Below are 23,080 nucleotides of genomic sequence, written 5' to 3' on the forward strand. Positions count from 1 at the left end.
TGGTCGCCCAGAGTGTACATTGTCCGACCATGGCATTCGGGTTCCGGCCGTACTCTCGATTATATTTGCGTTGCTGTTTTCCGCTACGGTTTGCATACTTCAAACGAGCGAAAACGGAAAGAAAAGGTGCCCTATCCAAGCGGCCTCAATGAAAAATTGGACTCAGGTGCTTGTAAATCACTTGTCGACGGGTGTTACACAGAGTGCTCGAGCTTGCACATTCACGTGCAGCTCCATATCGGGTTGGCCACTTAATATTCTGTATTCTTAGTTCCTCGTGTAGGACCTTCCCTAGAAACGTCTTTTTTTCTTTTTTTTTCTTCTTTTGCGCACATTCTCCGTTTTCCCCTTCGAGTACACCAGTCCCATTTTTATCTTGTGACGAAACCACCCCTATTGAAAAAAAAACGTAAGTAATTCATATAGGTCCTGTGTAAAATTATATAGGATGTCACAGGATCCTTATGTGTTATTTAGGAACCTATATAAGTCCTGTGTAGGCCAGTATGGGATCCTAAAAGAGCCCATGCAGGAGTCATGTAGGATCATGCAGGACCCATAAGTTCCTACATTGAGGATGCAGGAGTTACACGGGCCCTATATGTAGACCATGCAGGAGTCATACAGGGTCACATACGGCCATATAGGAGTCATCCTTTCTCGACCAGTTAAGTCCTTGAAACCCTGAAATAAGTAAGAACGTGCAGGAACACATATCAGCCCTTCTAAAATCAATATAAAATTTTTACATGTAAAAAATTTATATTGAATTTAGGAGGGTGATATGTGTTTCATCAGTTATTTTAAGCTGCGGCTTAAAATAACTGATGCTAGATTCATTTTTGGAACATACATACAAGTCTATTATTGATCGACCAAACATCAAACATAAAATGATGCGTGCGTTCCATGCACACATTTGGCATATTACAGTACTTGGCGTTTTTGAACCGTCCAGTGGTTGTTGAACCCCATCCAGAGATACTGCTTTGTCGTTCGATGGGTTTCCGGGTCTAATATCTCGGTCTGTAGCTGTCATATCGGGACGCGGTTTTTTGTGACGAATTCCCGTTTCTTCCCCCTTCGTCTGCATGCTCGTGGCTTGTGGGAAATCCTGACAGTTGCCGAGATATTTGGAAATTCAAGGCCCCCATAGGTGCTTCCGACATCTCCAAAGTCCCGTACCTCTCGCCCCGTTTGTCGGATCGAGACCAAAATTTAGGTCCGAACAGGTCTGGAATAGCTCTACGATCGCTCAAATCACACTAGCAGCTGATCTCTAGTGGTTTAGAAGTTGTACGAGGAGACGCGTTAGAAGCGCCGTTTTTTCGAACTTCGGGGCCCTTTTTCGGAAATAAGCTCGCGTCGGACATGATGTATCTTTCGAGAGCATACTGCTATCGACGCGGTGCACGTGGTAAAATATACCACACTTTTCCAACCCTAGCGGTTCTCGAGTTACAGGTTTCCGCGTTTACTGGCCTCCCGGTACATGGGACCGACGACTTTTCTCCCCCCCAAAACGTTCCCCTTGCTACAACATGGTCGTGTTTCCCTTCGTTGTGACAGTCTCGGTGTGCTCTTTCGAACAGCGTTGATCCCGTAGACGAGCGACGTTCCGTTCTCGCGATATCGGCTTAAGAGTACGACGAGGCGACCAGTCCGGCTAGCGCAACTCTGAAACGCTTCCCACTATTCGGAGTCTCAACTCGCATACCCGACGTCCGGTTCAGTCGAAATTGTGCATGTGCTCTGTTCTCTGCTCTACAACTTTCTCATTCAAACCACCCGTCCATTTCCAGCGGTTAAGGCGTCATTCTCGACATTCCTGACACCGACCACCATTTCCTGACTTCACGTCCCACGTTTTCAGGTTCCAAGCCCGCGGCGGATGCGAATTTCCTTTTAATGGATAAACGCGCTCGACATAGGCAACGCGTACAAACTTGCGGCACCTTTCTATCCCTCTCCGTTCCCGAGTTAGGACACCGTGGCAACGGCGGCCCTCTTATACATAGGACCGGGGGCATTTTTCTCGATATCGGACTTTTGTTGGAGTAGAAAGGCGATTGAGGTCTTTTTGACGGGGAAAGCGTCCGCTTTCCGATAGTATTAGGTATTAGTCCCGTCTTCGCGCGACTTTCCGTTCTCTTGCCATAGTGCGAGGAGCGCCTGAACAGCATGCATCTTCCTTCCCTTCCACCGCCGCCACCAGGCGGGGCTCTGGCGTCCATTTCGCTTGTAAAGTTCGTTGAGGACGGACGCGTTTGTTCTCGCATCCGGATTTTCGCGTTTCGTTGTGGCTCTGGGCTAGAGCACTGCACGGGCCGACTTTTCCGGGCCCGACCCGGCCCGGGCGCATCGAAAAATGGCCCGGCCCGACCCGGGCCCGGACCATCATATTTTTATGCGGCCCGGCCCGGCCCGGCCCGGTGACCCAGTGACTAGAGCCCGGCCCGGCCCGGCGTCTAAGCAAATAGAGCCCGGCCCGGCCCGGCCCGGTGACCCGGCGAGTAGATCCCGGCCTAGTATTTCCAGCCGCGACGTACGCGTTTCTGGCGATTATCAAACAAATTTATAAGTAAATTTATAAGGAGAGAAGACAAACATACAAGTGATGGCGGTTTAACACCGTAACCGCACGAGACCAAATTAAATCCAGAACGCACGGGGCGTTATCGTTACACTGTCAAGATTTTGCGGAGATAGAGCATGCTGTCAACAAACTGCTTCTCCCAGTCCCTATCCCTCTCACCAAGCTTTGCCAAAGTGATTGTGAAATATGTGAGGAGTGAGGAGCAATGTAAAGTGGCTTGGAAATGTTCTAGAGGGTCGAATCATATGCATAATGCAGTACCCTTTGCTTGTCTTTGCAAAATATGCACAGGAATGACGCAAGCGCATGATGATATGAACTAATGCATCTCCAATGTGTGGAATTAGCTGCGTGGCCCGGCCTGGCTCTCGGGAACATATTTGTCGGCCCGGGCCCGGCCCGGCCCGCGGTGGTGGCGTATTTTAACGGCCCGGGCCCGGCCCGGCCCGCGGTGCTGGCGTATTTTGTCGGCCCGGGCTCGGCCCGACCCGGAGCACACAGCCAATAACAAGCCCAGCCCGGCCCGCGGGCCGGGTCGGGCCGGGTCGGGGGCCCGTGCAGTGCTCTACTCTGGGCTCCTCTGTTGCACCGAACTGCTGTGGATGTGTTATTCTGCTCTACAGGTGATGCCTGGACGTGCTTTCTTGTGTGCGTGTTGGAAGATACGTCCAGAAGCCCTTAGATTTGGTGAAGTAAAGGTTAGTTGCGTGCCAGTAGTGCAATGTTTCGTGCTTTTTGTTCGGTATCCTTTCCAGAATGTGGGTTCCTCCTACTATATGCTATATAGTAGCAGCCTTATCTCTATCTCTTAGCTCAGTGTCCCTATTGGTAAACCTCCAACGCTTATCAGGGTGAAGATGTCACATGTGATGCTCCAGTGGCCCTGCTACTTACGACGAATTTGTGAATTTCAGGTGCTTTTCACGGATGGATGTTCGTGAACGCAAATGAGTCAGGTAAGACATCAAGTAAGTCGCGTCAAAGTACGTGAAACAGATGAGGCATATGGCTCACCCACGCAACTCCTTCATCTGCTCCACGGCAGTGCAAGCCTTTACAGCTGTGTCCTTGAATGTAAAAAATTGTGAATTGTATTAATAAACGAAGGGAAGTAGAGTGTATTTTATTGTACTCCTTTGTACAGCCAACTTTCATACCGTGTCCCCATACACGCAGTGTACAGATCATATGGGAGACGCAGGTCCTACATCTCGAAGTATTCATAGTAGTGACGTCGTCTCTGACGTCATTTATTTACAACTTAGGCGTATTCTCCCAGGGTGTCGGAGCGAACCGAAAACCGGAACCGAAAACCGAAAAAAAAACGCTATTTTGGTGCGAACCGGAACGGAATCGAAACGGTATACATTTTTTTCGCTCAGGAGGGAAACCGAAAAATAATTTAACGGTTTTCGGTCCAAGAAAAAACTTCGCCGTTTTGGACTACGGATAGGCGAATGAGGCGTCGTGTGCTCTGAAGTCATGTCATGGATACTATACGAGGGTTACGGTTACGATGGAATGTATGTCGGTGTACCCTTAGGCTCCCTTTTTAATGGTTTGTCGTTCGCGCACGCACACAGACTTCGAGGTACATGTGACTCTCCAGCAATGTCCCGTAGTGTTCGTTTTAATTTGATCCCCCCAAACTCTCCTCAACTAAACAACAAGGGGGCTGCATAACAGCTTCTTTATCGATAATGTCGCGCAACGCGTCCCTTGTTTGAGAGCAGCTAAGTTGAATACATTTACGTATACGCGAGGGCAAGCCCGTGCAAAGTGGCAACTCCTTTGTGGACAGGACACCACGAAAATAAAACGGAGCCGTCGAGCGCGTTTGTGAGTGAAGGTGTTCCTCGATTTGCGTCGTACTCGTGCGGTGGTGCTTGCTGGCTAGACAGTAGCAACAGACATTCGGATGGGACGCAATCGCTCCAACCCAGCAAGAAAGTACTTATGACATCACGACAAACAAGTCAATTTGTAGCACGCGCTTCAAGAAATTTCAAGAAACTCATATTTTAGGATTTTGTGCGAGTGCCTCGTATCAGTGTGTATCTCTGTAGTGTGTATTTGTAGTGTGTATCTTTGCATTAGTGTGTATCTGTTTCTCCGCATGTTCTAGTGATATTTATTCACTTGCACCTAGTGTACTAACACACTAATTGTTGGGGATGGGGAATGTACTTTGTTTGTTTTTGGTTGTTTGTAGATTGTTGTTTTGTTTTGTGAGTAGCAGAAGTAGTCAGGAGACCAGTTCAATTTCTCCCTGGTTTTCTTTTAAATAATCAATCAATCATCTTCAAGAAATGAGAAAGCCCATTTGAACAGACAGTAACCTACAGGAACCAGGAGCTACCAATTTCACATCTGTCTATTAATATTAAATACCATGTACGCTGAATTTTTTTTTGTGTGTGTGTGGGGATGAGTATTCCCAGCAGAAGCGGAACCGGTTAAAAACCGGTATGAACCGTTATTTTTTTGCTCCGGAGCAGAACCGGTACCGGATCGTTTATGATGTAACCGGAACGAAAACCGGAACGAAAAACGTTTCCGTTCGACACCCTGTATTCTCCTTCGTCCGGCACCAACCACAAGGGTTGGAGAGGCCTTAGGGGGCGTATGTGGGTGGGTGACGAAATGTTTAATCTGCCAAGTAGCATTGTGCAACGTACAGTACAAGATATCAGATAGGTGGAATCACAAAATTGCGCGATTTAACCGTTCCAGCACTGCTATAGCTTCATATACAGTTCATTTAGCCGTAATGCACACATAAGAACACATGATGCAGCCAGAGAAGACTACACTACAGAGTATTTCGGGTCATACGACTTCTTTTTGTTTCTTCGATCACAAGCAATGTAGCTGGTGCTTTACCTTGGTTTTCTGTGTTTGAAAGTTGACCACCCTGATCAGAGATGCTGTTGCCCATTTCTTCTGAAATGCAACACTCCGCTCGTGCCCGACGCCACCATTTGGACCACCCCAACACCAACCCTCAAAATTCAATGAAATTCAAACGAACATACCAGGTTTATTCTACTTTTCAACACAGTCGAGCAACCAGAGCGACGAACACGTCTTGCCGCGATTTTACCCCGGCCAAGAATGCCATACAAGGCCAGGCTACCGACCCTAAATAAGAAAAAGGCCACGCCCCCACCAAGTTCGTAGCACGGGATGCTGGCATATCTGGCAGATAAGAAATCTGCCACAATCTCCCCCCCTACAAGTCCATGAGGTCATCAAGGAGATCCTCTTCTGGGGCCGGCGGAGGTGGTGGTCCCGGAGGTGGAGCAGGACCGTGAGCCGTGAGCAGCCCAGGATCGGCTAGCAACTCTGGCCTAAGGCGTCTGATAGTGGCAAGAGCGGCGTTTACATCATTCGTGGCGCGGGCGGCCTCGGTCCGGGCTTGGTGGAGGGAGCCCCGTCTATGTGTAGTTCGGTGCACCTCGGAGACCAGGCAGACTGGGCACAAAAGCCTTCTTTCTTCTGCCGTCAGTGGCTGAAGCGGGTCGCTGGGGTGTCGTTCGGCAAGAGTGGGGCCCAGAAATGGAGCTGCTGTCCGTGCACCCCCTAGTGGTCGGGGCTGGTTGTTCCATCGCGAGCGCGACGCCCAGGAAACGGGCTGTCCGTTGTGGATTATAGTCCAAGTGGCCACTGAGACGAGGGTTCCTACGAGAGCCGGAGCTGAGGCGGAACGACCAGGTGAGGCACGTGACTCCATAGTCCTCCACTGTCCGCGATGTTGTTGCATCTGCGAGAGAAGAAAAAGGGAAACGGTAAGTAGGCAGCTTCAAACCGTGGGCGCCAGAGAAGGCACCCCCCTAGAATAGACAGCGGAACAGACTGTGGAACAGAAATCACACTAATAAAGCACAAGCACTATGCTTAGCGATGGAGATAGTGGCAGCTACGTGTGCCGCCTGCGGGGACGCAAGTTGTAGCGGCTGGACGCAGGTCTGGGAACGGTATCTGGGTTCAGGTCTTGGGGGGAGGCAGGTTGCAAATCGGGCTCCTCTTCGTCAGGGTCTCGGAGGTGGTAAGACTTCAGGTCCGAGATGTGAACTGGCCCAGTCTCTTCGCCGGTGTCGCAGCGACGAAGCCTGTAAGTGAGCCCGGAGGAGCACGCACTTGCGAGTGAAGCTGCAAAGCGTCGTGACGCATCACTTAGCGGGTGTGTCCGACGAAGGACGAGGTCACCGACGCTGTAGGTGAGGTTCCGACATCCACGGTTGTACTGGCGAGCCTGGTCCAACCTTGCGACGTCCAGGTTCTCCCGAGCCGTCCGGGCTGCACCGTCCAGTCGACTCCGGAGGTCCTCAGCAAACCCTGAATAAGGAGGCTGGGTAGCACCATCCCGGAGACCTAGAGCCTTCTCCACAGGAAAAGGGGCCTCTCGTCCCAAGTTCAGGGTGAAGCCTGTAGACCTGTTGACCGTTGTCCGTGTAGCGCACGCCAGCTCAATCAGGCGAGGATCCCAATCACGGTGGTGCTGACTAGTAAAAGCAACCACGTCATTTTCAGGTTCCGATTAACACGTTCGGTAATGTTAGCCTGAGGGTGATACAGGGAAGTCTTCTTATGCTGAATGCCTAAGACAGCGCAATACCTTACTTGTAAAGTACGTTGCGTTGTCGGTGATCAGCTGTGCGGGGAACCCGAACCGGCAAAAGGTGTCGAGTAGTTTTTCCCGCACTCTCCTGGAAGTGTCCTGAGAGGAAACAGCTCAACCCATTTCGTGAAATGATCAGTAACCACAAACCTGGTTACCTCTAGGACTACGGGGAAACGGTCCCATCACATCACAAGCAACTATCTGCCAGGGTCTATTGCTCTGAACAGGCTGTATGCGCCCAGGAGGTAAACCACCACGAGGTTTTGCTCTCTGGCATACGGGACAAGTACGAACGTACTTCGTTCCATCCTGCCTCATTCCTGGCCTGGCAAAAGTTATGTCGCAACACGACATACTTTTCAACTTTTCATAAGTTTTCCTGCCGCTGCTGTGACCTGCCAATGCCGAGTCATGAAAGTAACGTATGAAAGACTTACGCAACTTCCGTGGCACCACGACTCTGAACGGGGATCAGCCGTCGTCCTCATCCGCCTGGGGTATGTATCTGAACAGGATGCCATCCTCGCCCAGCAGATAGGAGTCGTGCCGTCCGTCAGTCACTCCGGTGTCAGCCAAGTCTTGCTCAGCTATCCACTGCGACACCCGCTGACAAAGGCCATCGAGCTGAGCGTCTAGGAGCTGCTCTCTGCTCACGACCGTGCCCCAAGACGAAGATACGTCTCCTGCCACCTGTGCTGCTGCCAGAAGTTGAGAAGGCGCCTCGGTGCCTTCCTCTTCGCCCTCCGGTAGAGGCGCGCGGGATAGTGCGTCTGCTACCACGTTCGTTGCGCCCCGCCTGTACTCCACGTTGAAGGAGTAGTCTTGTAGCATCAGGGACCACCTGGCAAGTCGTCCAGACGGGTTATGGAGCCGCTGCAGCCAAGAAAGTTCCTGGAAAGTCTGGACAGTGAAGGTACTGCCGTCCAGGTAAAGGTCGAAAGCGAAGATTATCGCCAAGCGCTCCTTTTCCGTCACGGAGTAGTTCCGTTCTGCCGGATTCAGCGTGCGACTTGCAAAAGCCACTGGACAAACAGTAGCGTCATGCTCCTGCAAGAGAACTGCGCCAACATCATAATCGCTTGCATCTGTTTGCACAACAAATGGTTTGTTCCCAAGCAGCACAATGTACTGAAAGTCGAGTGCAATAGGGGTGGACGGTATGTGTCTTATCAATGTTCTGTAGTTTCATGAATCTGTTCAAGGTTCATCTGTTCACCTACCCGTCCACCCCTATTGCACTCGACTTTCAGTGCATTTTGCTGCTTGGGTTGAGGTCGGGCTGATAAAGCCTAGCCGTATCAGCGATTGCTTGTGATAGAGCTCGAAATGATCGTTCCTGCTCTTCTCCCCAATTCCAGCGCGTGTCCTTGCGCAACAACTGGTTAAGCGGCTGCGCTAGCTCGGCATATTTAGGAATGAATTGTCTGTAAAAACCAACCATACCTAGGAAGCGCTTGAAGGCTTTGACGTTACCGGGAACTCCGTGATCGCCTTTAGCTTGTCGTCGTTAGGACGGATGGTACCTCCGTCAACCACAAAGCCGACAATACTGATCCTAGACGATGCCAGCTGCACCTTGCGGGGGTTGATCGTAATGCCCGCTTCATTCATCCTTGCAAGGACGATTGACTGGTGTTCGAAGTGTTCCTGAAAATTTCTAGAAAACACTACAACATCATCCATGTATGCCATTGCGAAATTGTACTTCGCATCTCCCAACACTGTATCCATGAACCGCTGGAAACTGGACGAAAGACACCCTCAACGAACACCAACCCTCAAAATTCAATGAAATTCAAACGAACATACCAGGTTTATTCTACCTTTCAACACAGTCTTGCCGCGATTTTACCCCGGCCAGGAATGACCTACAAGGCCAGGCTACCTGCCTTAAATAAGAAAAAGGCCGCGCCCCCCACCAAGTTCGTAGCACGGGATGCTGGCATATCTGGCAGATAAGAAATCTGCCACATTTAGTGCATTTTACATGAACCGCAGAGCAGCTCTGTTGGACTAAAAGAAACAATGCAGCCAGAGAAGACTAAATTACAGAGTATTTCGGGTCATAAAACTTACTTTAGCTTTGTTTCTTCGATCACCAGCAATGTAGCTGGTGCTTTACCTTGGTTTTCAGTGTTTGAAGGTTCACCACCGTGATCAGAGATGCTGTTGCCCATTTTATCTGAAATCCAAAAACTTCTGCTCATGTTTAAACAGAAAGCAGTGAGTCTTTCGCTCGAATTAATTTTGTCTCACTTTCTGTATAACCGCCGCAACACGTACGTTTCGTAAATGGACATTATTAACTTCACCTTTCAAGGCCCGCAACTTCCTCTCTGGGAAACTGGACCTGAGGTGAGTAACAGACTTGCAATATATAATTTCGATATTCACATGGCCCCTGACGGCGGCATGTCGAACGCTGTATCCCCACCCCACCCTCACATATCGGTAGAATAAGGGTGGTGGGTCGTTCGGCTCCGCATAGGTCGACCAGCGTTTGTGCGCCACACTTGCTCGAATGCCAAAATTCCGCCTCATTTTGGTACCTACCGTAGTGTGGGAATATTCACGTTCAACTGGAACCATTCCGGAACCAGTCCAGATTTTTGCCTGGGCTCACATTAGAGAGGAAGGCCTACTGTACTACGAACCTGGCCTCACGCGACTGGCACACAAAGTTTAAATTATCAGATGGCACGACTACTGAATGTACTTCGCCTTGTACAGATGTATGTGCACTATCAAACAGGAATTTGAAAACGTGCCGCGGTTTGGTGAACAATAGAGTGCAGCTATGAAGTATATGAGCGAACGATATTATCGAGAGAATGAATTGAAACAAATGTATATGGTGTGTGAAAAGGCTGCTATATCTTTGAAGATGGAGATGGAAAGCGAAGATGTGTTATGATGACCATACTGCAGGTGCCAGAGGCCTTCGTCAACTTGTTTGTTTTTTTCTTTTGTCCCTGGTTCCGCCGCAGTGTGTGGAATATGCGAGTACCTATACGCCTACACTAATGGAGTGTAACCGCTTTTGCGGAGCCTTAGAATAAATGTGGATGGCAGTGATGGCCACTAACTACTTCTACAGTAGTTTAACTATAACTACTAACTACTTTGCAATTGAGTAGTTTAACTAGTAGTTCAACTACTTTTCAGGGGAGGTAGTTAAAACTACTTCTTTAACTACTGCAATGTAGTTTAACTACATCTATAACTACTTAACTTAACGTTGTCCATCAACACCAATCCCATTCTATAGCGTTCTTAGACACCTAAATATGAATCACAAGCAGTGATGCAAGTGAAGATTTAGTACACATGCACGGCACAATTGCTCTGCACCTCCTTTCTCATCAAAGAAGTAGCTCGAGGTAAAAATTCGAAGCACAATGGTGCCGTAAAGCTTGCGGCAAAATCGGAAGTAGTCGGCGCCTGCAGTAACCTAACTACTGTAGTTAACTACTCGAAATAGTAGTTTAACTAGTAGTTGCAGACTACATTTCTCCAAGTAGTTCACAACTACTTTTTAACTACAATCAGGTAGTTTAACTAGTAGTTGTAGTTAACTACTGGCCATCACTGGTGGATGGTGTGATGGAATGTGATGGAAAGCTGTGATGCTCTTGCAGAAATCTGATACAGTCCGAGGTTGCAGCTGTTTCATATTTTGCGCGGACTCCGCGCAAAATATGAAACAGCTGCAACCTGCCGCAATTTTCAATGCCCTGTCGAAGATGGGTGTCACTGCGATTGGTGTTCTAGACGCTGAACTAGGCTCGGAGTGGGATGCACCAAAATGAGGCAACGGTGAGCATCATTCAGGTGAGTTGTGGTGTCCACATTCGCTGTGCCTCGTGAAATCTAACGAGCAATTTATATTCCTCAACAACGCAGGCGCTTGCGTCCGCGGTTGTGTCAATGACGCTGCTATATTCGCAACGTTAGTGACGGCGAAGGGGAACTAGCACCGCGTTGGGTGCCGCGAGAGGCATGCGCGCCGCCGCTCTGTCTGTGGCTGAGGTTTTGGGTGAGATAGGATCGCGGTGATGCGCTTTTATGCGCATTGAACAGCATAAAACTAGTTATTATCGGTTACCAAGTTCTATGTTCGCGTATATCATCGATCATCAGCCATCAAGTATACCGGATTTGGCTTCTGTGGTCGACGCACAAAACCGAAAGACCACCTCTCCATGCACACATGCAGTGACATGGCGCGCCCGCGGATTTTTAGTCGCGAAATATTAACTTTGCTATTAATTTTAATTTTGGTAGGTGCCTCAGTTTGTTCTCGAGAAATGCTCATGGATATTCACTGTTGGCACCCGGTAAAGTAACCAACTGTACAGTACTGTACAGTTACTGTACTTGTAAACTTTGCTGTTCTATTTGAGTAGCTGTTAAACCTTCCTCACGACTGTGAAGAATTTACAACAAAATCCCTCGCCCCCAAACATGAATTCGCCACTGTTACGGAGTCAGGGAGATGGTTCTTGTATATTAATGTAACGTAGTAATGTGTGTCAATGTATGCAGGGCGGAGTTAACATTTGCTGTACAAATTGTTTCAATAGAAGGCAGTGCGTCTTTCGCTCGAATTAATTTTGTCTCACTTTATGTATAGCCGCCGCAACAAGTACGTTTCGTAAATGGACATTATTTTCTACACCTTTCCAGAAAGCCGTTCCTCTACACTGGGGACCCACTCGACGGGTGAGTAACAGACTTGCAATATATAATTTCGATATTCACATCGCCCCTGACGGCGGCATGTCGAACGCCGTATCCCCACCCCACCCTGACATATCGGTAGAATAAGGTTGGTGGGTCGTTCGGCAACGGGGAGGTCGACCAGCGTACCAGGGTGAATGTCGGTGAATTTCATGGTTTCACAGAAAAACACTTATGCTCATGTTGCAACAGAAAGTAGTGCGTCTTTCGCTCGAATGAATTTTGTCTCTCGTAATGCATAACCGCCGCAACGAGTGCGTTTCGTAAATGGACATTAATTTCTACACCAGGTCCAGGACTGTCACCTTCGCTCAGCTCCTCCAACGCTGGTGAGTAACAGACCAGCAATATATAATTTCGACATTTACATCGCCCCTGGCGGCGGCATGCCGAACGCCGTATCCCTACCCCACCCTGACATATCGGTAGAATAAGGCTGGTGGGTCGTTGGGCTTGGCATAGGTCGACCAGCGTACCTAGGTGAATGTCGGTGAATTTCATGGTTTCACAGAAAAACACTTATGCTCATGTTGCAACAGAAAGTAGTGCGTCTTTCGCTCGAATGAATTTTGTCTCTCGTAATGCATAACCGCCGCAACGAGTGCGTTTCGTAAATGGACATTAATTTCTACACCAGGTCCAGGACCGTCAACTTTGTCGACCGGCAGCACAAACAACGCTGGTGAGTAACAGACCCGCAATATATAATTTCGATATTCACATCGCCCCTCACGGCGGCATGTCGAACGGCGTATCCCCACCCCACCCTCTCATATCGGTAGAATAAGGGTGGTGGGTCGTTCGGCTTGGCATAGGTCGACCAGCGTACCAAGGTGAATGTCGGTGAATTTCATGGTTTCATGGAAAGACTTCTGCTCATGTTGCAACAGAAAGCAGTGCGTCTCTCGCTCGAATAAATTTCTGTATAAACGCCGCAACAAGTACGTTTCGTAAATGAACATTATTTTCTACACCTTTCAAGGGCCCGCAACTTCCTCTATGGGAAACTGGACGTCAGGTGAGTAACAGACGTGCAATATATAATTTCGATATTCACATCGCCCCTGACGGCGGCATGTCGAACGCCGTATCCCCACCCCACCCTCACATATCGGTAGAATAAGGTTGGTGGGTCCTTCGGCAACGGGGAGGTCGACCAGCGTACGAGGGTGAATGTCGGTGAATTTCATGGTTTCACAGAAAAACACTTATGCTCATGTTGCAACAGAAAGTAGTGCGTCTTTCGCTCGAATGAATTTTGTCTCTCGTAATGCATAACCACCGCAACGAGTGCGTTTCGTAAATGGACATTAATTTCTACACCAGGTCCAGGACTGTCACCTTTGTCCACGCTGAGCTCCAACAACGCTGGTGAGTAACAGACCCGCAATATATAATTTCGACATTTACATCGCCCCTGGCGGCGGCATGCCGAACGCCGTATCCCTACCCCACCCTGAAATATCGGTAGAATAAGGCTGGTGGGTCGTTCGGCTTGGCATAGGTCGACCAGCGTACCTAGGTGAATGTCGGTGAATTTCATGGTTTCATGCAAAGACTTCTGCTCATGTTGCAACAGAAAGCAGTGCGTCTCTCGCTCGAATAAATTTCTGTATAAACGCCGCAACAAGTACGTTTCGTAAATGAACATTATTTTCTACACCTTTCAAGGGCCCGCAACTTCCTCTATGGGAAACTGGACGTCAGGTGAGTAACAGACGTGCAATATATAATTTCGATATTCACATCGCCCCTGACGGCGGCATGTCGAACGCCGTATCCCCACCCCACCCTCACATATCGGTAGAATAAGGTTGGTGGGTCGTTCGGCAACGGGGAGGTCGACCAGCGTACGAGGGTGAATGTCGGTGAATTTCATGGTTTCACAGAAAAACACTTATGCTCATGTTGCAACAGAAAGTAGTGCGTCTTTCGCTCGAATGAATTTTGTCTCTCGTAATGCATAACCACCGCAACGAGTGCGTTTCGTAAATGGACATTAATTTCTACACCAGGTCCAGGACTGTCACCTTTGTCCACGCTGAGCTCCAACAACGCTGGTGAGTAACAGACCCGCAATATATAATTTCGACATTTACATCGCCCCTGGCGGCGGCATGCCGAACGCCGTATCCCTACCCCACCCTGAAATATGGGTAGAATAAGGCTGGTGGGTCGTTCGGCTTGGCATAGGTCGACCAGCGTACCTAGGTGAATGTCGGTGAATTTCATGGTTTCATGCAAAGACTTCTGCTCATGTTGCAACAGAAAGCAGTGCGTCTCTCGCTCGAATAAATTTCTGTATAACCGCCGCAACAAGTACGTTTCGTAAATGAACATTATTTTCTACACCTTTCCAGAAAGCCGTTCCTCTACACTGGGGACCCACTCGACGGGTGAGTAACAGACTTGCAATATATAATTTCGATATTCACATCGCCCCTGGCGGCGGCATGCCGAACGCCGTATCCCTACCCCACCCTGAAATATCGGTAGAATAAGGCTGGTGGGTCGTTCGGCTTGGCATAGGTCGACCAGCGTACCTAGGTGAATGTCGGTGAATTTCATGGTTTCATGCAAAGACTTCTGCTCATGTTGCAACAGAAAGCAGTGCGTCTCTCGCTCGAATAAATTTCTGTATAACCGCCGCAACAAGTACGTTTCGCAAATGAACATTATTTTCTACACCTTTCCAGAAAGCCGTTCCTCTACACTGGGGACCCACTCGACGGGTGAGTAACAGACTTGCAATATATAATTTCGATATTCACATCGCCCCTGGCGGCGGCATGCCGAACGCCGTATCCCTACCCCACCCTGAAATATCGGTAGAATAAGGCTGGTGGGTCGTTCGGCTTGGCATAGGTCGACCAGCGTACCTAGGTGAATGTCGGTGAATTTCATGGTTTCATGCAAAGACTTCTGCTCATGTTGCAACAGAAAGCAGTGCGTCTCTCGCTCGAATAAATTTCTGTATAACCGCCGCAACAAGTACGTTTCGCAAATGAACATTATTTTCTACACCTTTCCAGAAAGCCGTTCCTCTACACTGGGGACCCACTCGACGGGTGAGTAACAGACTTGCAATATATAATTTCGATATTCACATCGCCCCTGGCGGCGGCATGCCGAACGCCGTATCCCTACCCCACCCTGAAATATCGGTAGAATAAGGCTGGTGGGTCGTTCGGCTTGGCATAGGTCGACCAGCGTACCTAGGTGAATGTCGGTGAATGTCGGTGAATTTCATGGTTTCATGCAAAGACTTCTGCTCATGTTGCAACAGAAAGCAGTGCGTCTCTCGCTCGAATAAATTTCTGTATAACCGCCGCAACAAGTACGTTTCGTGAATGAACATTATTTTCTACACCTTTCCAGAAAGCCGTTCCTCTACACTGGGGACCCACTCGACGGGTGAGTAACAGACTTGCAATATATAATTTCGATATTCACATCGCCCCTGACGGCGGCATGTCGAACGCCGTATCCCCACCCCACCCTCTCATATCGGTAGAATAAGGGTGGTGGGTCGTTCGGCTTGGCATAGGTCGACCAGCGTACCTAGGTGAATGTCGGTGAATTTCATGGTTTCATGGAAAGACACTTCTGCTCATGTTGCAACAGAAAGCAGTGCGTCTTTCGCTCGAATAAATTTCTGTATAAACGCCGCAACAAGTACGTTTCGTAAATGAACATTATTTTCTACACCTTTCCAGCAACCTCTTCCACTTTTGTGGACGTCTCGTCTTCCGGTGAGTAACAGACTTGCAATATATAATTTCGATATTCACATGGCCCCTGACGGCGGCATGTCGAACGCCGTATCCCCACCCCACCCTCACATATCGGTAGAATAAGGGTGGTGGGTCGTTCGGCTCCGCATAGGTCGACCAGCGTTTGTGCGCCACACTTGCTCGAATGCCAAAATTCCGCCTCATTTTCGTACCTACCGTAGTGTGGGAATATTCACGTTCAACTGGAACCATTCCGGAACCAGTCCAGATTTTTGCCTGGGCTCACATTAGAGAGGAAGGCCTACTGTACTACGAACCTGGCCTCACGTGACTGGCACACAAAGTTTAAATTATCAGATGGCACGACTACTGAATGTACTTCGCCTTGTACAGATGTATGTGCACTATCAAACAGGAATTTGAAAACGTGCCGCGGTTTGGTGAACAATAGAGTGCAGCTATGAAGTATATGAGCGAACGATATTATCGAGAGAATGAATTGAAACAAATGTATATGGTGTGTGAAAAGGCTGCTATATCTTTGAAGATGGAGATGGAATGCGAAGATGTGTTATGATGCCCATACTGCAGGTGCCAGGGGCCTTCGTCAACTTGTTTGTTTGTTTGTTTTTTGTCCCTGGTTCCGCCGCAGTGTGCGGAATATGCGAGTACCTATACGCCTACACTAACGGAGTGTAACCGCTTTTGCGGAGCCTTAGAATAAATGTGGATGGTGTGATGGAATGTGATGGAAAGCTGTCATGCTCTTGCAGAAATCTGATACAGTCCGCGAAAAATATGAAACAGCTGCAACCTGCCGCAATTTTCAATGCCCTGTCGAAGATGGGTGTCACTGCGATTGGTGTTCTAGACGCTGAACTAGGCTCGGAGTGGGATGCACCAAAATGAGGCAACTGTGAGCATCATTCAGGTGAGTTGTGGTGTCCACATTCGCTGTGCCTCGTGAAATCTAACGAGCAATTTACATTCCTCAACAACGCAGGCGCTTGCGTCCGCGGTTGTGTCAATGACGCTGCTATATTGGCAACGTTAGTGACCGCGAAGGGGTACTAGCACCGCGTTGGGTGCCGCGAGAGGCATGCGCGCCGCCGCTCTGTCTGTGGCTGAGGTTTTGGGTGAGATAGGATCGCGGTGATGCGCTTTTATGCGCATTGAACAGCATAAAACTGGTTATTATCGGTTACCAAGTTCTATGTTCGCGTATATCATCGATCATCAGCCATCAAGTATACCGGATTTGGCTTCTGTGGTCGACGCACAAAACCGAAAGACCACCTCTCCATGCACACATGCAGTGACATGGCGCGCCCGCGGATTTTTAGTCGCGAAATATTAACTTTGCTATTAATTTTAATTTTGGTAGGTGCCTCAGTTTGTTCTCGAGAAATGCTCATGGATATTCACTGTTGGCACCCGGTAAAGTAACCAACTGTACAGTACTGTACAGTTACTGTACTTGTAAACTCTGCTGTTCTATTTGAGTAGCTGTTAAACCTTCCTCACGACTGTGAAGAATTTACAACAAAATCCCTCGCCCCCAAACATGAATCCGCCACTGTTACGGAGTCAGGGAGATGGTTCTTGTATATTAATGTAACGTAGTAATGTGTGTCAATGTATGCAGGGCGGAGTTAACATTTGCTGTACAAATTGTTTCAATAGAAGGCAGTGCGTCTTTCGCTCGAATTAATTTTGTCTCACTTTATGTATAACCGCCGCAACAAGTACGTTTCGTAAATGAACATTATTTTCTACACCTTTCCAGCAACCTCTTCTTTCGTTGAGGTCTCCTCTTCCGGTGAGTAACAGACTTGCAATATATAATTTCGATATTCACATCGCCCCTGACGGCGGCATGCCGAACGCCGTATCCCTACCCCACCCTCTCATATCGGTAGAATAAGGGTGGTGGGTCGTTCGGCTTGGGATAGGTCGACCAGCGTACCTAGGTGAATGTCGGTGAATTTCATGGTTTCATGGAAAGACTTCTGCTCATGTTGCAACAGAAAGCAGTGCGTCTTTCGCTCGAATGAATTTTGTCTCTAGTAATGCATAACCGCCGCAACGAGTGCGTTTCGTAAATGGACATTAATTTCTACACCAGGTCCAGGACCGTCAACTTTGTCGACCGGCAGCACAAACAACGCTGGTGAGTAACAGACCCGCAATATATAATTTCGATATTCACATCGCCCCTGACGGCGGCATGTCGAACGCCGTATCCCCACCCCACCCTCTCATATCGGTAGAATAAGGGTGGTGGGTCGTTCGGCTTGGGATAGGTCGACCAGCGTACCTAGGTGAATGTCGGTGAATTTCATGGTTTCATGGAAAGACTTCTGCTCATGTTGCAACAGAAAGCAGTGAGTCTTTCGCTCGAATGAATTTTGTCTCTAGTAATGCATAACCGCCGCAACGAGTGCGTTTCGTAAATGGACATTAATTTCTACACCAGGTCCAGGACCGTCAACTTTGTCGACCGGCAGCACAAACAACGCTGGTGAGTAACAGACCCGCAATATATAATTTCGATATTCACATCGCCCCTGACGGCGGCATGTCGAACGCCGTATCCCCACCCATAGGACGCTTTGTTAATTAATGTTAACAGCATTGCAGAATAGTCTGGCTTTGATGGAACGCACTGCAGATGACGAAGTTACCTAAAGGCTAGCATCACTCGCCATGGCTCTGGAATGAGAAGTCAACTGTGCAGGTTGTGGTAAGGAGGTACCCTGCACTGGTAAGTTCAAATGGGGTAGGTATTACCGCCGTTCTGTATTATCATTCACGTGTGTCCTGCCGACGACAAGTGGTGTCAGTGCAGGGGCGGATCCAGTCCGTGTCGTTTTTGTTGTTGTTGTTTGGGGGGCGGTTTGTTTGTCGAAGCCCCTAAGTGGGGGGGGGGGGGGGACACCGCTGCCAAACCTACTGTTTTGAGCGGGGGGGGGGGGCGATCGCCCAACCGTCCCTCCCCCCGGATTCGCCACTGCATCAGTGTTGAGTTCTAATGCTGTTGTTACTGTTTCAGATTTACGAGTCGTTTACACGGCACATTGGGCAGACAGAGAAGGAAAAAAAACCTCCACAAAGGTTGGATGTACATTGCAAGGAAGAGAAAGGGACTAGTTAGAGTAATCATCAGCTCGTAAATGAGAATATCATTGATGAACAAGATAGTAAGTAACCGACATAGCACCAATCACTGCACGCACAGACATGATTCAAACCATTCATTTTCTTAGCATAGTTTGTTTGGCACAATTGTTAGTTATGAAAGCATTTGACTTATGATAACGTAACATATCGCCACTGCTCGGACTCTGTTACCTATATTTATGTTGCAGATTACTACCCAGCATGAGTAATTCATGCCCTTGCTCATCTGCTGAAGGAGGTGCATCTGACCTTTTCACTTGTGTAAGTGCTCATCTTATTATAGGTGTTTTACAATAGATATATTGGGAAGTGTATACACACATCTATTTTAGGCAAGATATTCTTGTAGGCTCCAAATTGTGAACTACATATGACAGCAGTTTCTCATATAAGGCAACTACCTTCTGCCAAGAAAAAAGAAAAATCTATACATGTACTGCACTTTATGCCTCAGCCAGATGCACTTCAAAAGGCGCGTCTCCCCCTGCTTTCTCATGAAAAAGCAGAAAAGTGGGTGCCGATAAGCCAAATTCCTATGCACGATATGTTAATGTATAGTGACAGATGAACTGTTTTGTTTCCTGTTTGTAGGAGTTGGAAGTATATGCCAGGTGATAGTTGCATTGGGTGTGTGGCAACCTTATGATGCAAGAATGTACTTGTACCTGTGGCATCTTACCAGTTGTTTTCATAGGATCATATTAAGCACTGAAAGCTTCCTTTTTCTGTTTTTGCCAATTTGTATCAGAGACACAATAAATGTTTCTTATTTGGATATACTGTTTTGCAACACTTATTTGCATGATCTTCAAGGTGAGGGGACGACTGGAGTAATGTGCACTCCAGGTGAAGGGCATAACTTTTATGCCTTATGTAGCATAACAAAAGCTCCCCAGTGGAGTTAGGCTAGCCTCATGAACGGAGTTACTTTTACACCCAATATGCTGGAGTAAATAGGGAGCTGTATGGGAGTAACTTTTACTCTGTACCATAGGAGTAAACTTTACTCCGTAGCTCCCGGAGTTGCAGATACTCTTCAAAAGGGGTGTTATTTTGCACCCCGGAGTTAGGACGTTTTACCCCCGTAAAGGAGTCGGTACGACTCCTTTTTTTTTTCAGAGTGTAGGTGAATGTCGGTGAATTTCATGGTTTCATGGAAAGACTTCTGCTCATGTTGCAACAGAAAGCAGTGCGTCTTTCGCTCGAATAAATTTCTGTATAAACGCCGCAACAAGTACGTTTCGTAAATGAACATTTTCTACACCTTTCCAGCAACCTCTTCCACTTTTGTGGACGTCTCGTCTTCCGGTGAGTAACAGACTTGCAATATATAATTTCGATATTCACATCGCCCCTGACGGCGGCATGTCGAACGCCGTATCCCCACCCCACCCTCACATATCGGTAGAATAAGGGTGGTGGGTCGTTCGGCTCCGCATAGGTCGACCAGCGTTTGTGCGCCACACTTGCTCGAATGCCAAAATTCCGCCTCATTTTCGTACCTACCGTAGTGTGGGAATATTCACGTTCAACTGGAACCATTCCGGAACCAGTCCAGATTTTTGCCTGGGCTCACATTAGAGAGGAAGGCCTACTGTACTACGAACCTGGCCTCACGCAACTGGCACACAAAGTTTAAATTATCAGATGGCACGACTACTGAATGTATTTCGCCTTGTACAGATGTATGTGCACTATCAAACAGGAATTTGAAAACGTGCCGCGGTTTGGTGAACAATAGAGTGCAGCTATGAAGTATATGAGCGAACGATATTATCGAGAGAATGAATTGAAACAAATGTATATGGTGTGTGAAAAGGCTGCTATATCTTTGAAGATGGAGATGGAAAGCGAAGATGTGTTATGATGCCCATACTGCAGGTGCCAGGGGCCTTCGTCAACTTGTTTTTTTTTTTTTTTTCTGTCCCTGGTTCCGCCGCAGTGTGTGCAATATGAGAGTACCTATACGCCTACACTAACGGAGTGTAACCGCTTTTGCGGAGCCTTAGAATAAATGTGGATTGTGTGATGGAATGTGATGGAAAGCTGTGATGCTCTTGCAGAAATCTGATACAGTCCGCGAAAAATATGAAACAGCTGCAACCTGCCGCAATTTTCAATGCCCTGTCGAAGATGGGTGTCACTGTGATTGGTGTTCTAGACGCTGAACTAGGCTCGGAGTGGGATGCACCAAAATGAGGCAACGGTGAGCATCATTCAGGTGAGTTGTGGTGTCCACATTCGCTGTGCCTCGTGAAATCTAACGAGCAATTTACATTCCTCAACAACGCAGGCGCTTGCGTCCGCGGTTGTGTACTGTACTGTACTGTTGTGTACTGTAACGTAGTAATGTGTGTCAATGTATGCAGGGTGGAGTTAACATTTGCTGTACAAATTGTTTGCGGTGTGTCAGGATACACCAAATCTATTTGCCATTCAATCATACGTAGTTTAGAAGTAGAGGCCGATTGGAGTCCTTATGAAACGATTTGGAAAAATCGAGAAAAATGCAGTCGGCCATTGAACGATTGTCAAGTATGGCATGAAACGTATGGAGTTGTAGCGCCACCGCCATGTAACGATGGTCACGGTCCTCGAGGACTGCTTCTTCCCTCTCGAGCTGGCAGTTCTTTTCGGGGCAGTGTCGAAGTGGCACCACGCAGTAAAGATTGTTTTTTTTTCCCTTTCTGTCGGAGTCTAGTGTGGACCAGTTTCCTTAGACTTCCACATCTGGTCACCCGGACGGCGAACGCCCTGTCAACCATTGCCTGTCAGCACTCAACCCCTACTCTGTGACACTTCTACGGGAACGCCCAGGCCTTATGTCCCTCAGGCCTTTCGACGCCAGGTCTTCGACGCGTTCCACTGCCTCGCCCACCCCGGTATACGAGCCACGCAGCGTCTCATCTCCACCCCTTTCCTGTGGCCCAGCATGCAGAAGGACGTCCGTCACTGGACCCGCACATGTCTAGCATACCAACGAGCCAAGGTGCACCTTCACACGTCGTCGCCCTCCGCTGCCTTCCCCTTACCCGAAGCCCGTTTCCGGCACATACACATCGACCTCGTCGGTCCCCTTCCACCTTCTTCGGGTAACACCTACCTTCTAACATGTGTTGACCGGTTTTCCCCGATGGCCAGAAGCCTACCCCATTCCCGACATTACCGCCCCTACTGTCTGTGGTGCATTTCTCACCACATGGGTATCCCGGTTCGGGGAACCAGCCACTATCACCACTGACCGCGGTCGCCAATTTACTTCCCGCCTTTTCGCCGCGGTATGCAGATTCCTGGGAGCCCAGCACCGTCTCACCACTGCATACCATTCCCTGCTCTAACGGGCTCGTAGAGAGGCTCCATAGACAGCTCAAGGCAGCCCTGAAGACCTCGGAGTTTCCGGAACGTTGGTCCGAGCACTTGCCCCTGGTTCTGCTTGGTATCCGCAGCGCCATCAAAGACTGCGGTGCTTCCGCAGCAGATTTGCTGTACGGCGGCCCCCTTCGCCTCCCCGGTGAATTCTTCGCTCCCGGCGCAACTCAGCCCCTGCCCGACCCGCAAGATTTTGCCACCCGGCTCTCCTCATTCTGTGCCACCCTGCGGGCGCCGTCTTACCGACCCTCATCCGATCGTCGCGTCTTCGTGCACCCCGACCTGGCAACCACGACACATGTCTTCGTACGCCACGACGGTCATCGGCAGCCCCTGCAGAACCCATACGACGGTCCCTACCTCGTCCAAAGTCACCGTCCGAAATCCTTCACACTCCTCATCAATGGGCGCTCCGAGGTGGTTTCCACGGATCGCATTAAGCCCGCATACATGGACATTCCGTCTGGCTCAGCGTTTCCAGCTCCCGTCTCTTCGGTCCCCTCCCCCGTGACCCCGGTTTCCTCCCCGTCTCGCCGGGTGCACCGGGACTCGAAGCCGCCTATCTGCCTTCGACCTTAGACTCTTTTTGTGTGCTCGCTCTGCGAGCTTCTAGAGGGGGGAGCCTGTAGCGCCACCGCCATCTAACGATGGACACGGTCCTCGAGGACTGCTTCTTCCCTCTCGAGCTGGCAGTTCTTTTCTGGGCAGTGTCGAAGTGGCACCACGCAGTAAAGATTGTTTTTTCCCTTTCTGTCGGAGTCCTAGTGTGGACCAGTTTCCTTAGACTTCCACAGAGTAAATGAAGCGCGAAACGACTTCGGGTGGGCTACACCCCGT

At 48.9% G+C, this 23,080-nt stretch overlaps 2 protein-coding genes and 1 long non-coding RNA gene across 3 annotated transcripts; 2 read left to right on the forward strand and 1 right to left on the reverse strand.

The window, feature by feature from the left end:
* Positions 1–545: 545 nt before the first annotated feature.
* Positions 546–3,608, forward strand: LOC135389841 (uncharacterized). The gene is made up of 3 exons (XR_010421602.1): positions 546–3,294; positions 3,511–3,552; positions 3,593–3,608. It is a non-coding gene; the product is annotated as an uncharacterized LOC135389841 (long non-coding RNA).
* Positions 3,609–5,625: 2,017 nt separating this feature from the next.
* Positions 5,626–10,151, reverse strand: LOC135389842 (uncharacterized). The gene is made up of 3 exons (XM_064619872.1): positions 8,664–10,151; positions 7,658–8,278; positions 5,626–6,359 (listed from the first exon to the last, which is right to left on the reverse strand). Exons 2-3 carry the CDS (start codon positions 7,739–7,741, stop codon positions 5,829–5,831), a joined length of 615 nt encoding a protein of 204 aa, XP_064475942.1. The 5' UTR covers positions 7,742–8,278; positions 8,664–10,151; the 3' UTR covers positions 5,626–5,828.
* Positions 10,152–21,059: 10,908 nt separating this feature from the next.
* Positions 21,060–22,822, forward strand: LOC135387718 (uncharacterized). Its single transcript, XM_064616816.1, has 3 exons — positions 21,060–21,095; positions 21,708–21,966; positions 22,161–22,822. Exons 1-3 carry the CDS (start codon positions 21,060–21,062, stop codon positions 22,820–22,822), a joined length of 957 nt encoding a protein of 318 aa, XP_064472886.1.
* The last annotated feature ends 258 nt before the right edge of the window (positions 22,823–23,080 follow it).

The sequence above is a fragment of the Ornithodoros turicata genome, chromosome 3, assembly GCF_037126465.1.
Source record: "Ornithodoros turicata isolate Travis chromosome 3, ASM3712646v1, whole genome shotgun sequence".
Taxonomy (NCBI): Eukaryota; Metazoa; Arthropoda; class Arachnida; order Ixodida; family Argasidae; genus Ornithodoros; species Ornithodoros turicata.

Bases quoted from the DNA above. Each gene is read 5' to 3' on its own strand.
- LOC135389842 (XM_064619872.1), bottom strand. From the start codon at position 7,741: ATGGCATCCTGTTCAGATACATACCCCAGGCGGATGAGGACGACGGCT. The intron at 6,360-7,657 runs GTAAGTCTTTCA...CTTCTCTCGCAG, and splicing joins CGTGGTGCCACGGAAGTTGC to ATGCAACAACATCGCGGACA.
- LOC135387718 (XM_064616816.1), top strand. From the start codon at position 21,060: ATGCACCAAAATGAGGCAACGGTGAGCATCATTCAG. The intron at 21,096-21,707 runs GTGAGTTGTGGT...TATGTCCCTCAG, and splicing joins CAACGGTGAGCATCATTCAG to GCCTTTCGACGCCAGGTCTT. The intron at 21,967-22,160 runs GTAACACCTACC...CGCGGTATGCAG, and splicing joins TCCCCTTCCACCTTCTTCGG to ATTCCTGGGAGCCCAGCACC.